Source organism: Labrus bergylta, chromosome 11, assembly GCF_963930695.1.
Source record: "Labrus bergylta chromosome 11, fLabBer1.1, whole genome shotgun sequence".
Lineage (NCBI taxonomy): Eukaryota > Metazoa > Chordata > Actinopteri > Labriformes > Labridae > Labrus > Labrus bergylta.
The window spans coordinates 26955231-26971323 of record NC_089205.1 but is presented as its reverse complement, the minus strand read 5'-3'; the positions used below and the strand labels follow the sequence as shown (position 1 = coordinate 26971323).

General features: G+C 38.5%; 1 protein-coding gene and 1 non-coding gene across 2 annotated transcripts; both read left to right on the top strand.

Moving 5' to 3' along the window:
* Positions 1–1225: 1225 nt before the first annotated feature.
* On the top strand, positions 1226–11377 carry LOC109991217 (pannexin-1). Its single transcript, XM_020643473.3, has 8 exons — positions 1226–1419; positions 3221–3438; positions 3702–3817; positions 5275–5462; positions 5626–5904; positions 6294–6516; positions 6798–7053; positions 9033–11377. The coding sequence occupies exons 2-8, from the start codon at positions 3258–3260 to the stop codon at positions 9128–9130; spliced, it is 1341 nt and encodes a 446-aa protein (XP_020499129.1). The 5' UTR covers positions 1226–1419; positions 3221–3257; the 3' UTR covers positions 9131–11377.
* Positions 11378–13531: 2154 nt separating this feature from the next.
* LOC114920810 (U1 spliceosomal RNA) lies at positions 13532–13695 on the top strand. The gene has a single exon (XR_003806738.1). It is a non-coding gene; the product is annotated as a U1 spliceosomal RNA (small nuclear RNA).
* Positions 13696–16093: the final 2398 nt, after the last annotated feature.

The window sequence follows — 16093 nt, the reverse complement described above, 5'->3', positions numbered from 1 at the left end:
TGCCTTCAGGGACTGACTGACTTTTTATAAAAAGGCGTGAAATCCCATTTTTACGGAAGATGTCTTAGGGCAGACATTAGAAATTAAAAATGTGAGAAGGAATGTTTTTTTTCCATTACGCAATATAAAAAAAGTTTAGAGAAGAAGCAGTCAAAATGTCTAGAATATTAATGAGAAAATAAGTCGTGATGTCGAGAAAAAGAAAATCCAAATGATGAGAACAATGTTGAAATGATTAGAAAAATAATCCAAATGTCCTGAATTAAGTGGAACTGTTGAGGGAAAAAACATGGACATTTAGTAGTGTAATGTCAAGAATAAAGTTGACAAACAATCTTGAAAATAAAATCAAAATGTTCAGAAAAAATGTTAATATGGAGAATTTAATTGAAATTAAGTCGAAATATAAGTTTGACAAATTTCAATTTTATTTTAGACATTGAAACTTTTTATTCAGAGTGCATAATGAAAACAAATCTTTCTCCCATCGTTTTTTAATTCTCATGCCTGGCCCTAATTCTAAGAGTAAATAAAAAAAATAAATCGTGTCAATCTGGGACTGACACATGATTTATTTTTATATGGTCTAGTGTTTTCTGCATTTTCACATCACCATTTTGGCTCAACTAAAACCCTGATAAAACAGTAATCCATATAGAGTTTATAACATTGCAACATTGCAAATAAAAGAACCATCCTTTGAATCTTAAAGGCTATTATATTGTCAAATCCCCATAATTGTTGAATTTATACAAAAATACATCAATTCAATTGTTACAGGTATTTATTTTCATATTCTTGTAGATTTTAAAACATTGCCAAGTTGGTCACCAGAGTGACGACCAAACCAATATGAGAAATCATACAGTAACATAATGAGAGTCACACAAACAATTTATTTCAGTTTCACATTTAAACTTCTCATCATGTGTTGCAATTATAGCAATAGGCTGCAGTTATTATTACCATATTTTTGCAGCCGTAACTCCATTATATCCATATTATTTGACATCCCATGGATCTTTTGTGGCTGTGTAGTTTGAGTCTTAAACTAAAATTGTTATTTTTCATTTTTTTAAAAGCCCTTGTTGGCCATCAGTAATGTGAAGTCGACATCAGAATGTGCCAATACGAGCTGCATGTGAATCCAACAGTAGACACTGTTAAATCCGAGCTATCGATCAGCTCCTGAAGGCATCTGTTTCTAAAGAGGGCGGAAGGAGTTTTTTTCCCTCACAGGAAGTCGACTCGAAAGTTTAGTGTGTTTGTTGTTGCATCTGTTGAGTGTCTCGTCGGCCTCTTTCTCAGCCAAATACCTGGAAAACAACTTAAAGTCACTACTGCTGCTGCACGAAGCTATGCTACTGCTGACATGACACTTTAACATATAAATTAGTGACTACAGGAGCAGACTGAGAGGTACGTTCAGGTTCATATTCCCGCTTTACAGTATTCATAACCAGCTTACGCTGATTTTTTAATTCATTTTCACATCTTATGGCTCGTTAAGTAAGAATGCAGCTTTTGAACAAGCTGATTAATTCACTAAAATATAACCAGATATAAAATATTATCAACTAAAATCTGCCGCTAAACATTGCAAAAAAACAAAAAAACAATGTCCAGTTTAACAAAGAAGTCAGTGTGATGTTGTGGGAAAGACAGTCACGGGTTGTTTTCAGCCTTGGCTTCATAAACAGAGTAAAGTTACATCTTCTACTATTTTTAACCACGAGAAATTCTTACAGACCAGCCACAGCTGCAACGAAGTGGTGATGGATATGAAATGCTGTGTTACTGATAAACCACAGAGGGTTGCTATGGAAAAAGCACAACAACAACAACAACAACAACTATCAGGAAAGAGTTGATAATAGTTTAAACCAGTTTATGTGTACTACTAATAACATACATTTTGAGCTGATTGACATTAAGCACTCTTTTTGGTTGCATTTCACAACTTCACAAGTCAACACTTTTTTATTCTTATTTTTTATATTCAGGTCTAATTACAGATTTTTTTCCCTCAACTGTTTATAGCTTCTTGTTTAAATTGTTCATATATTTTTACCCCTGCATGGATTATGTACATTTCTTGTATAAGTCTATTTTTAATTGCACAGTTTCAGTTTGATTGATCTAGAGGTATTCTTTAAATCTTTTTTTCAGGTTAATATATATGTATGTGAGGGGGGGGCGTCGGTTTTGTGGTTTAATTTGTAACAAATGTTTCATGTCATGTCTTTGTAACCTGCTACTGGATGCTTTGAATTTCCCTCGGGACCAATAAAGTATCTATCTATCTATCTATCTATCTATATATCTGCAGGTTTAAGTGGAATAGGATGCAAGAAAAAAGCTGTGAATCAAATGAAGTTATGATGAATTTTAGTAAAGTAAATATTCACATCAGTTATTAACTTGCAGGTGACTAAACATTTATTTGGCCATTGACAGATCTGCAGATTGTCTTAATTAAGAGAAATTCAGTTCATGAGTGTCAAAATACTGTGAAATAATGCTTATTACATTTACAAGTTACGTCTTTAAATAGCCATTTTGTCCAACAATCAGGCTGAATGCAAAATAACCTTTATTAACTATAATGACGGTCAAAGAGAAGCTTTTATACCTCACAGTTAAGAAGCTCAAAACCAGCATTGTTTTGACAGTTTAGCTTGAAAAATAACTCATAAGATAAAACGCATATAAACATTGATTGTTTTACCAATTATTGCAGCTTTACTGGTCAGAAGTTGTCCAGCTCTCAATTTTCTGAGTATCTGCAGTTTTGATTTTACACAATCTACTGGTTGTTTATAAGAAATGAACAATGTGCATGAAGTTCAACAGCTCATTGAGCAGATGCTTTTGTCCGAAGCGACGTACATCAAGGAGTAAGAACAACACAAGTAGGGATCTAGAGAGGAGGAGACAACATCAGTAAGTGTAAAAAAACAGCTTTAATCAGCATCAACAACATCCTAAATATCATCAGTATCTTATTGAAAGGTGTGAAGCCACCAGACTTCTCATCTTAGGACTACAGCAGTCTCTTTAGAGGGAAACTAGTGACACCTTATTTCAAATCTATAATTAAAATTTGCCTGGCACAAAGTCAAAGAGACCTGCAGACGTTGTCCTTTCTCCTTCAGTATCATAAACACTTCATTGATCCAAAACATTTAAAAGAAGGGTTTTGTCCTGTTTGTGTCTGCAGGTGTATTTATGTTCTGCAGGTAACAAACAACAGTAAGATGGCCATCGCCCACGTGGCTACAGAGTACGTATTCAGTGATTTTCTGCTGAAAGATCCGAACCAGGCTCGATACCGCAGTGTGCGAACGGAGCTGGCTGTGGACAAGATGGTGACATGTGTGGCAGTGGGCCTGCCCCTCCTCCTCATCTCTCTGGCGTTCGCTCAAGAAGTTTCAGTCGGTGAGTTGTGGCGCAGTATGGAGCCAGGACTAAAGCCAAGAACATTGTAATGTTTTCACATATTAACTCAAGAAACCTAATGTTTACCCGGGGGCTTGCAGGTTAAAGTACATTTAATGTCTGAATGGACTGATTCAGACTTTTGCATTCTCACATGCAGCTCCTCTGGGTCGTAGTCGATTCCTTCCATGAAGTTGGGACATCTGTTAAAGACGTTCACATGACCAAATGTTTTGTTTGTCTGCTGTTTGTGTTTCTCTCAGGTACTCAGATCAGCTGTTTTGCACCTTCTAACTTCTCCTGGAGGCAGGCGGCTTATGTGGACTCATACTGCTGGGCGGCCGTACATACACACACGCTACCTTTGTGGCTGCACAAGGTGCACACACACACACACACACACACATGCAAATGGAGGCATTCAACTTGCGTCATGTGTTTGCACACACACACTGAGTTGGTGTGAGTTCACTGAGTTGGTGTGAATCCACCAGACTTCCAGGTTCAAATTCGTAATTACATATTAACTTGATGATACGAAACAGATACAATATATTTTAAAAATACATCATAACACCTTATACCAGAACATTAAGGTGTGTTGAATAATTTCCCACTCCTGGAGCAGACTCTGTTTGATAAAGGCATCATCATGTAAAGGCAAGCGGTAATTATAAAGATATCAAGTGAAAGTGAAAGTAAATCTGCTTTTAAATTCTCAATAGTAAAGTATTGACTGCACATTCTTTACACTCATCAAATGTTGAGTTCTGTGTGTTGGGTGATTTCCTTGCATGGTGTATTTAATTAAAATAGTTTCTGCTGTGCACACAGAGCTTTTGTTTATCGATGTTTGGCTGTGGTTAAGAATCTTTGTAGTGAGATGCCTCAGCTAAGCAAAGAGTGCAATCATAAAGGGTGTGCCTCTTTACAAAAGTTAATCCATCTCAGAAGAATTTTAAATGTTGCAACAGCTCACAGCACATACAGTTGAAACTGTTGTGCAGTGACACATTATGAAATGAAAGATAATTTACAGCTTGATCTGCTCTCCAGCTTTCAAATAATTCGATCACTATTACAATTACATGGAAGGTCATGAAGGGAGGAAGAGAAGGCTTTATTCCTTACTTAATCTTCTAACTTTAATCAGAAAACAAAGGTGGTCCACTGTGTTGGTAGATTGATAAGAATGGGCACAGTGACATTTGATACTCTTCTGAGATTACGTCTTTATGACTCAGGAAATATAGGAATTATAGGATTGTAGTGGCGTCAGTTTCTTTCCCAGATCTTGTATCTTTAAAGCCAAGGAGAGACCTTGACGAGAAAAGGGGAGACAGAGACAAATCTTCTGCTGTTTTTTTATTTTGAAACACACGAATGAACAACATTTGCCATAATATGAGTAATTTAAATCCTAGCTGAGACAAACTGATGAGATGAATATCATACCTTTGAAAAAAAAAAGAGAAACCCTCAGGACTGAATACGAGCGCTGGTAGCTCTCAGGTTGATTGAAGCTCAATTAAGAGTTTAAACACTGGACACGGGCTGTGTTCTTTCTCTTTATTTTGTTCTTCTTTTGTCTGTTTGCTCAGTGTAGTGGTTAATCTCTGTCCATTCCATTATGTTGTGCTTTTTGTCTTTGAAACAGTTTCATTGTTTGGAAATTCAATAAAACCGACACAGCTGTTTGTTATCTTTCAGGGTTCTTCTTGAGCCGTGGTTTTTATTTAATTCAAATGTATCCACCTCTGTGTGTTTGTGTGGGATAGAACGTGTTCTTGCCAGTAACAGGACTGGTTAATTAACGTTAATCATTTTGTTTCCCAGTTCTTCCCCTACATTCTGCTGCTGGTGGCGGTGATGATGTACACCCCGGCGCTATTCTGGAGATTTTCAGCGGCACCGCTCCTGCAGTCCGACCTCAGCTTCATCATGGAGGAGCTGGACCGGTGTTACAACCGCGCCGTCACTCTGGCAAAACGCTTGACCACCTCAGGACTGCTCACTTCAGACAGGTACTAAAATGATCAGCAACGAGCACCTCTGATTGTAAGCTGGCTACAGGAACTAACTTTACTGAAAGGTTAAACATCAAGAATCAGCGACACAGCATTTCACATCTGTAACTGTAACAAGATGATTTTAATTTCTGTCTGTTCTTCCTCACTCTTTGGCCAGTGACCCTACAGAGGGCTGTTTCAATTACCCGCTGGTGGAGAAGTTTCTGATGACCAAGCGATGCTCTCGGACGCTGTTGCTCCACTACCTTCTGTGTCGCGGTCTGACTCTCGTCACCCTGCTGTGTGCCTGCGTCTACCTCGGCTACTACCTCCGACTGGCCTCCGTCACCGACGACTTTTCCTGCAAGCTGCGTGTCGGCCTGCTCGTCGACGACCCCACCGTCCCTGAAAAGGTGCAGTGTAAGCTCATCGCCGTGGGAGTCTTCTCTTTGCTGAGGTACACGTCTCATTTAACAGAGAAATACTGAGGTGCATGTGTTATGGGGAAATAGGGTCAGTACAACAACATGAAGGTCCCAGAGTTATTCCTGCAACAGTTGCTTTTAAAGGTACACACAACAGAGATTTTTCCAGTTGTTGTTAAATCACAAATCTCTTATTTTGTTTCCCACTTGGAGTTAATTCAGAACTTTTCTTGTTTGTTGCTGAGCACCATAATCTAGAGATAATGATGGAGATCACTTTTACAATCATGCAGTGTAGGTCTGGCTTTAGTGACTTTAAATGTAGTGTTTTTATTAACCTGGAGTGTTGATTTTTATGTTGATGAAAGGCTTTGTCTCAACAACTCATTCTACACTGTGTGTGTTTAACTTTGTTTTCCAGCCTTGTCAACTTGGTCCTGTTCATTGCACTGATACCTGTGGTGTTCTACGCCAGCCTCCGTCCCCTCTTCTGCCATGGGTACGCTCGTTTCCTGGAAGCCTACCAATCACTGCCCACCATTGGTGTCCTGCCCAGTCCCGCTGGCCAATGGGACGATCTCTCTCTGTATCTGCTGTTTCTGGAGGAGAACATCAGCGAACTGAAGTCCTACAAATACATCAAGGTGTGTTAACTAGTATTAACGGCAGGTGTCCTCTCTTAACCCTTCGGTGCAATGCATTTATTGTCCAGCAATTTTTGAGTGTGTAAGGTTTGGTCCCTTCCAAGAACAGAGTCTGTGCGATGTGTTGCATTCTTTTATTAACTCCATAATATCATAATCGTGTAATGACATCATGGTGCACAAAAGGCCGCAGCAGTGCTTCACAGTCTGCGGTCATGAAGAATTATTTGTGCCTCTTTCTGTTGTTCTGTCTCTAACTTTCTGTGTTTTTCTGACGTCAGGTGTTGGAATTGTTAAAGAGAAGAGGTAGCTGCACCTCGGAAAACTTTGACGCCATGGGTCTCCTGCAGACTCTGTGTCTTGTGAAGATGGATGCTGTGGACGGGACCAAAGCGACTGGGAGACCAGATCAAGTAAAAACGAACACCCCTGGCACTGCCCGCAGCACCAAAGCCTCCGACGCTGAAGAAGCTCACAACAGCCACAACCATCAGAGGTCAACATCAGATAACAGCACGGTGGAAACTGAGATGAGAGGTGAATACAGAGAGGCAGAATGAGTTCAAAAGATGCTAATGTTATTCAAAAATCACATTCAGTGTTAAGAAATAGACCACTATTGTTTAGCATAGCTCCAACTTCATGATCTTATATTGAATAATATCTTTTACATGTTTCTATTATTCAATTACTAAAATCTATAACTTATTCAGGTAACTCAGAGATTGAGACAGGTCATACGATGAAGTTAAATTCACTTTTTGATTTTGTACTTTAAAGGTGGAGTCAGTAGAAATGTACCTTACATTTTGTAAACACAAAATTCAAACTGGGCTCCTCCTCCCGGGCCAAGCGCCACAAAACGTGCACACCTAATGCAGGAATTTAGTGTGTACATTTACTGCCTGCAGCTGCACTGAAAGCTACCTAAGCCTATTAGATTTGTGGTAATAGAAAAGCCGATAATTTAGCATGCTGCTAGCACATGCTAACTTACATAACAGAAAGTACAACAACTCCAGTCCACGGTAGAAATCTGTGGTGTTTCTCCGCACTATGATTATATGTTCTCTTATTTGCTGCTATGTCTGCGTCAAAGACTGTAAATATTAAGTTCTGCGTCGGTTATATTTAACGGTTTGAATCCCGTCCAATCGCTGAATTATATCCACTCCTAAACTCACCTGCTGTGTTGTCATTGGCGGGGGAAAACAGACCAGCTCCCCATCCAGAAACAACCAAAGCACATAAAACATTCAAATGCAGGCAGAGTATTACTTTGTGTATATTATGCACAATTACATTTATCTTGTGTAATTTAAAAGAGGTGCAGTTCAGGGTGTAGGCCGTGTCCTGTCAGAATCTACCTGCAACAAAAAAAAAAAACAGGGCGAGCGAAGGAAGAGGGCGAGGCCAACCCTGAAGGTGATGATGGAAATTATCTCTCAATCAAACCTGTTTCCTGAACTTTCATGACGTCTCCCGTCACACAACAGGAATGTTGACCCAACATCATATAAGATAAAATCATATAAAATGAAGTGTTGAAGATGTTTCACCTTCAGGTTTCTGTTCTGTCGCAATCAGAGATGTTTGTAGTTTAGAAAAAAGATTTGCTTTAGTTGTCTGAATATTTTTGGAAAATATTAAGAAGCATCTTATGAACAATAGTAAGCAGGTCTTTGTCACTCATGGATGATGCCAGGCTAGCTGTTTTTTTAGTGCTAAGCTGAGCTAGCTTTTTGATAGGTAGGTATTGATGTGTCAGGAGTATGCGGCTAGTTACATAAACATAAATAAGAATTGTAGGAGAAGAGTTATATAATGGCTTAAATGTTTTAACCTTTTGATTCCTGGATTAAGAGTTAAATATTGACAGTCAATGATGCAAAGTTGCTGAACTAAGGGATTTTGATTCTTCATTAAGTTTGTTTTTTATTCATTTTAAGAATTTTCCTCACTGCATTTTTTAAAATTAAGTTTCCCCTTAAAAAAAAAAAACACACACTTAAAGGCTTTATATGCAATTTTTTGATCCAGCAGGTGTCGCCCTTGAGCACCAGCATGAAACCAAAACAACTCGCGCTGCATTGTTGTGTTAGCATGCTAATGCTAGCGATCTTTATTATGCTGGTATCTTCACACTGCATGTAAATTTACCTGAAATGAGCGTGATCTAGAAACACAGTTAAGCAGTGAGTATAGTATGTTATTCTTCTTTTCTCTAGTCCCTCAATTAAACAACTTTTATACACGAGGGGAGGAGTCAGCCGGCCGTCCGGGCGATGTAAACAAAGTGAAGATAGGACTCTGAAAACTCTGAAAGCATCACAGACAGTGGGACTCGGGTGTTACACCCATTGTAGACAGTCATGACTCACAGAGTTATTTTCAGAGGATATTCTTGATTTCTACATTTATGTGTGAAAAATCACATATAAAGACCACAATACATGTTAATGAACTCTAAAACTTTACACAAACCCCTATAGTAATGGTGCTTTGTATCTTTTCAGAGCTCACTCCCTTACTGCCGGGAAACAACGACGCAACGAGCTGTGAAGACAGTGAGGGTGGGACTCCCCGCAAACAACCAGCTGATGTGATCGAATAAGGGCTCAGCGATGCTCACGTACTCAAAGGGGGTTTCTTCAGTGACATGAATTCACCACCATGGTGCATCAACAACTCGTGAACTTCTAGAACGAAGCGAGAGGACCATCAAGGGTGTCATCTAAGTTTCATGTGATGTTCTGGGTGTCATGAATGCAGGTTTTTTTTTGTTGTATTGTAAAGCTTTAAATACAAAAAGGTAGAGAGTGATTTAAGATGAGAATCTAGACAATGTCAGCAATTTGGTTCAGATTGTTGTAACTGTTAAATATGCTGACCCAATCAGGAGTATACAATATGTATCTACAGTTAAAACACTATGGTACTAAAATGCAGAAGATGTCCCTCCCTATAAATGACGGTGTATAGCAGGCCAGTTTGGCTTTTGTTTAATATCTAAAAAAGAAACTTCAGAGTGTCAGGATGTAATCCACACGTGCTCGTTTTAAGACTTCAGTAATGTGTTTTTGCTTTTGAATCAGTTCCCATGTATTTAATATGAATACAGGGTGAAAATGTTTTTTTTTCTTGTTACATCATATTTCAATCGCATGTCTGATATATTTTCTGTCACTATTTAAAGTAAAAACAGATCAGTGAGTATGCAGTAGATTTTTGTGCAGTATGAAAGGCTGCTTGCTGCCTAAAGCAGGAGGATATTTAGGGTAGGGATTCAGGGAAACGGATACCTTTTTCCTTTTTTTGCACCCATGAACTGTATAGAAGAGGTGGATACAGAAGCTGACGGGTTTAAAAAGTGAAAAATTAGAAATGCCTTAAACCTGCATTTCTTTCTTATGGCCAGCAGCAAGCAACTCCACTGGTTACAAAAAAAAAGACTTGATTAATTTGAAGCATGAAAGAGCTGGAAACATACAATATTTGGATAATGAGTTTATGGATTCACTATTGTTGAAAATCTCATTTAATACAGCACAATGTGTATTTGTAAATGATGGTTCCATTGGGAGCAGAATAGCTTATAAAGCAGGGTATGCTTTTACCACGCCGACCTGTCAATCATGGCAGAGCTGGACAAATCAAATCCAAATAAGGTCAATTATTATAAAAAAGAGAAGAAGGCAAAGGTCAAAAAGAAAGACGTCACGCTTCAAAACAGAATCTACATACCAAAGAGTGACCTGTCAGTGGTATTGTTCACTTCTACTATACAGTTATTGTCCCGCCCCTTAACTCTAAAAGGGTCTTAAACTGACACAATATGACAAATTCAACTTTCACACTTGAATTATCAAATATAAGAGTCATGTCCTGCATGAAAGCAGAGGGGATTTATTTATTTGTGCTCGTCATGGAGGGAGAATGTGCGTTTTTTTTTTTAGATTGTCTGTAACATTTCAATTTTGTAAAGGGGAATACCAAGCAATGAGGAACATGTTCTTTGTTCTTCTTTTAAACTGATTTTTTTTTAATACAAAGTGATGAGTCATGGCAGCTGAAACAACAACCTGTGGTCAGCGCTGTCATAACACGGGCGCAGGTTTTCGGCCTCGCTCAAGTGGAGGGTTCTCAGTTTTTGTAATCTGTGGTGAGATTATCTAGATTACATGATTCTCTGAATTGTTTTGTGATTCCCCTGAAAAACTGGATGTTTTTTTTATCGTGTTTACATCTCAAGCTGCAGCCAACTGTTTGGCAAATGTTGAAATCTTTCAATTGATCAGTTTTTTCCATGAAAATGTTTGTTGCTTAGTGTTAAAAAAATGCATTATTTCTCAAGTGTGTCAATTGTTTATAATCAAAGTACAAATGGCAGTTTAAACCTCAGGTAATATCCAGTTTGCTGTCTTGTTTTTCTAAAGATTATATCCACCTTTTTATGAGATTTTTGGATGTCTAGACTTGGAAGTCTCAGGGTTAAAAACATCAATCACGGGTCATCATGTTTACATCAGACTTCTTGTGTTTTGTTTCTGCATTCTGCACTGAGGTGAGCATTTGAACAAACTCATGAACCTTCTGTGGTCAGATGGTTTTATGATAGATTGGTGTGTAAATGTTTTATCATGTGAGGGCTAAATGAATAAATAAATAACACGGTTGGGTTTGTTAATGTGCAGTGTTCAGAAACTGAAGCTTGTGTTGTTTTTTTGTGACGTGAGAAAACTCCTGTTCAGTCTAGATGTTGGAAACTACTGATGTTCATCTCTGAGATATGAAGGTACTTGTTGATCATTACACTTGAATGATTGTTTGCGAAAAATAAAGTGATGTCATGTCTGATGAATATATGTGTGGTGAAGGTTTATAGTTTTACTGTGAGGGTGGACTTCATGCAGGAGAGAGAGGAAGAAGATATGATTTTATTTGGTGAAGTTCAGGAGTACTCACCGCCTCGGCAGTCCAGAAGTAATCTGATCAGATCATTTATTTGGATTGGATCAAATCTTAAAAATAGGTTACTCATTTTTCAGTTTCCTTTCTTGCATTCCCTCTTCCCTCCTACAGTGCAGATTGTGAGGCATAAATGGTTAAAGAATCCTGCAGCAGGCAGGGAACGAAACTAAATGCAACAACCAGATTGTCAAGGGTGTCAGAGTGTCAGAAATATGCCAGAGTGTCAGAAATATAGGAAGGGAGAGTGGGGATGAAATACACCAAAGGGGCCAAGGGACTGATGTGTTCAGGGCTGGACCCTCTAACCAATTAGCTACGCCGGCTACCTGAGAGTATTTCTTTGCAGCTTTATTTGGCATCAGACCACGGGGAAGACCTAAAAAACACACAGAGGTTTATGTAACTCATCGAACCAGGGAAAAACTTTGGTAATCTTTATGGAGGACCTGAACAATGTTGGGGGATGGCAATAAGGCTGAAAAATCTAGCTGAAAGAGGAACACAACATATTAAATTAATGCATTGTTTTTACTAAATGTTGCTGAAAGTAAGAGGTTTCTGTTTATGAATCTTTTTTTGTTGAACATCAAAGCCTTATTAATCTATGAATCACTTTTGATTCATCTAAAGTAGGGGCAGTTATTGTTTAGGTTAATCATTATATTGACATGATAGGAAACAGTATAGTGAGTGACGATGTAATTTATGTCCGAGTCACTAAACAGTTGCATCACAGTCCTGAATGATCCTGATTGGAGGGACTGTTGCGCTTGACTTGCACACGACCCCTGCCAATTAACTGGAGTCTGCAGGACGGACATGTGCTTTTTTCTGCGTGTGAAGAATGTTTTCTTCGACACTACGGCTTCTTGAGGTACGTTTATTTCAAAATGCATACATGCTTTGTCGTGCAGGACATTTCTGCTGATAAAAATGACATTGTTTCTCAAGTTTTACAGAGGTTTGGTGTGGTTAAGTGTCGCCGCCTTTTTTAATTTACAGGTAGGCCTACTTTTTGGCGAGGCGTTTAACACACAGGTAGAAATAAATTATGCGAATTCGGTTAACAAGTCAGTCTTTTAGAGGTTTTGGACAAATCCACAATACACTTACCGTGTGTTTACGTTTGTCTGAACCAGTTGCCTTTTATAGGCTAACAAACTTAATTAAAAAGTAATTGTCTTTCTCCTTACAGTGGCTGGCCTGGAAAGTCTTAATCTGTTTCTTTTTAAACCTTGAAATTAAGTTATTTGAAATGTATGGACGAAATAATTATCACACTTTATGTTTATTATATTTTAATTTAATTGGCGATTAAAGTGCAAGTTGAAGCCTAGCTGCTGTTATCTTAATTATCCACCAGAGGGCGCTACAGCTCTGTGAATAATTATGAACATTGTTGTTGGAGACTCACCGGTCAGTGAGAATAGAATATATATATATATATATATATATATATATATATTAGTCCTAATTCAAGTACTGTACGTTAAATATGTCAAACACAACTTAACATAATATTTTTGACGGTTATTGAATATATTTCTTTTTGTTGTTGTGGAGACTCCCTTGTTTCCACTTTCTGCCTGATCGTCACAGCGCATGCGTGGTCAGAGTGAGGCGTTTTGGTCAATGCGGAAGTGGAAAACGTAGTCGTCAAGTATTGTTTTCCCATTTACGTATTTACTTATCATAATTGATAAGATGATTCAGATATTGTTTTGTTGTGTCCAGTTCAAATCGAGTTATCGTTATGTTGACTAGCGGCTTGTTCTTCCCAGAGTATGTAAATAATGGTGTCTCCGTACTGGATCTCATTTTAATGTATGATATGGTTCGCAGGGCATCACGGGTAAAAAAAAAAAAAATATTCTGTTTTGTTTACGCCGCACTTTTTTTTTTTAAAATTTGGAGTTAACGATCTTTAATGCGGATTCTCTTTGTTCACATCTCCGAATGTTTTGTAATTTTCACATAGGTTAGAAACCGTCACAGAAAACGGTTTCGCGCGGAATGACTCCTCCAGCTTGAATGTGTACAACTCATACTTACCTGGCAGGGGAGATACCATGATCAAGAAGGTGGTTCACCCATGGCGAGGCCTGACCATTGCACTTCGGTTGGGCTGACCTATGCGAATTCCCCAAATGTGGGAATCTCGACTGCATAATTTCTGGTAGTGGGGGACTGCGTTCGCGCTCTCCCCTGATTCACATGTTTAAGTTAAATCTACATCTGCATGACCATGGTCCTCATGTTATGGAGGAACAGTGGACAACAATGTTAAGTTTTCCTCCATTTTCATTACCATCATGAGATTCATCTGCGTGTAAGCTCACTATTGTTCTAGTCTGTTCATTTTATATCAGACGTCCCTCATACCATTCACGATTGAATTCCATTTTGTTATTCCTGTTTTGTTTCTTTTTTTACATTGGAGGAGTTTTATTTGGCTATAATGGATTGATTGGAGTCCTGGACTAGTGATGTGAAAAGCAGTTCCTGTCAGTGTACTGAATCAGTAGAATCAGTTCAGTAAAGTGATTCGTCTAAAAGATTCGTTCACTGAATCGTTCAGTACTTCTCTGCAGCTCTGTCTGAGAATCAGAATTTAATAAGCTGAAACACGGCCGAATGTTTAGTTCTGCTCACGATCGTACTGAGAACAGCCGGTGGTGAATAATAAACCAATGAGCTGATAATTTAGTTGGGTAAAGCTACAGTTTGCAAACTGAAAGCTGCTAAAACAATAAACATGTACTTTTTCCGACAGTTCTGTTCAGCACGTTCAGTACACAAATCACTCACTGACTGACTGAGAGGAAGAGAGAGACTCGGAGGCGGAGCTCTCGTTCATTTCCTTCACTGAACTAGAGCTCCGTTCTTACTCTCAGTTCGTTCAGTGATTCATGTCGGAGCTCTCGTTCAGTTTGTTCACTGACTGAACGTGAACGAGCGAGACTGCGAGTCACCAGCCTCAGTCACACACACACACACACACACACACTGTACTGACTGAAACACGATGGTTAGTGGATGTTAAAACAGTCAGTTGAGTGAAATTAAGTTGGATATAAAAGCCGTTTGTAAACTGACAGCAGATATAAAAAGCACAAACATTTTCGCGACACCTAAATGTTAAATAATATATTTTCTACTTCCTTAATTTTGGAGACATGAGAGGGAGAAGTAGAGACGGGCTTTAGTGACACAGAGCTCCCGACCGACTCCGTTCTGTTGGTTAGTCAGTACGTATCACTGTCATGAGAGGAGAGGGAGGGCGGGCTTTGAGAGACTCTTACGGTCTAAAGAGAGAGACACGAGACGGGAGAGAGGAGAGAGCAACTGAAGTTGAGAAATGAACGACTCTTTTCAGTCAGTGATTCAGTTCGTTCACCCAGATGATTCGTTCGTTTTGAACGAATCGTTCATGACCGACACATCACTATCCTGGACAAGTGAGCTTTGTTTTAGTTTTTTGAGCTGTACAAGGAACAAGGACTAATAATAATGTTATACAGCCCTTCTCAGCGGCCAGTTCATCATAGGTGAATATAGCTCCTATGGAGTTCTTCAACAGTTAGCAGGCCATACACCAAGCTCCACTTTTACATACAGAGCACAATAAACCTTTGAGAAAACATTTATGCAATTCACTAGTTAGTATGAACTTAAGCTTTAAGCAGGTGACCGGAGCTTGTGTAACTAAACCTCACTAAATAAAGGCATCGTAATAAAAAAATAGTTTGTCTTTTGATGTGAAAAACTCGAGTCAAACATGGTAATCCACATTGTCAGTCCTCTGAAGACACTATATAATTATATTATGAAAGTTACTAACCACATATTTTCTTGGAAGTTCTTGAGCTCTCGTCTCGTAGGTTCCTCTGGATCGTCGGTGGGAGCGGCCGGCTGTTTGTCCCCGTCCTTCTTCCCCATTTTTCAAGCCCAGCGCTGTTTCAGCAGATGGCCTTAAATGATGAGTCTGGTTTTGCTAATTTCTGCCTCTAAAAAGGACGTTTCTTCTTTCCTCTGTGTTTTTCTGTGTTGCTTAGAGCTCATGATGGATGAATGTTGGGTTCTTGTAGATAATAAACAAAGAGTAAGTTCTTTTACCTGCTCTTTTGTAAATTATCTTCTTGTGAATTGGCGCTATACAAATAAAGATTGATAGATATGTCAGAGCTAAACGAACAGACCACTGAATGATGTGTTTGCACTGTGAGAGTCATAACAAAATACTGTAACTACACAACTCTTTCTTTTTTAAGTGTGAATATTAAGTGATGACAAAAGCCATTTATTTTCTTGTGTTTGTGTCAAAATCCTTGTTTTCATTTGGTTTAACAACTGTTATCTGTAAGGTTTAATTTCATATACTTCTGATTTTTTTAATAATGTTTAAACAAGATAACTTTTAATATTTAAGTTTGGTGTCCTGGATAGATAATGATGCAGTACAGGAGAGGTGTTATTTTGAGCAGAAATGATTATTGCATATTCAGTAGCCAACACCCTGTTTTACTTTGAATGATTATTTTTCATTTTAATGTCGTAAACATTTTGTTTCCATGGGGAGAGGGGAACAGGTTATAATCGTAACCTT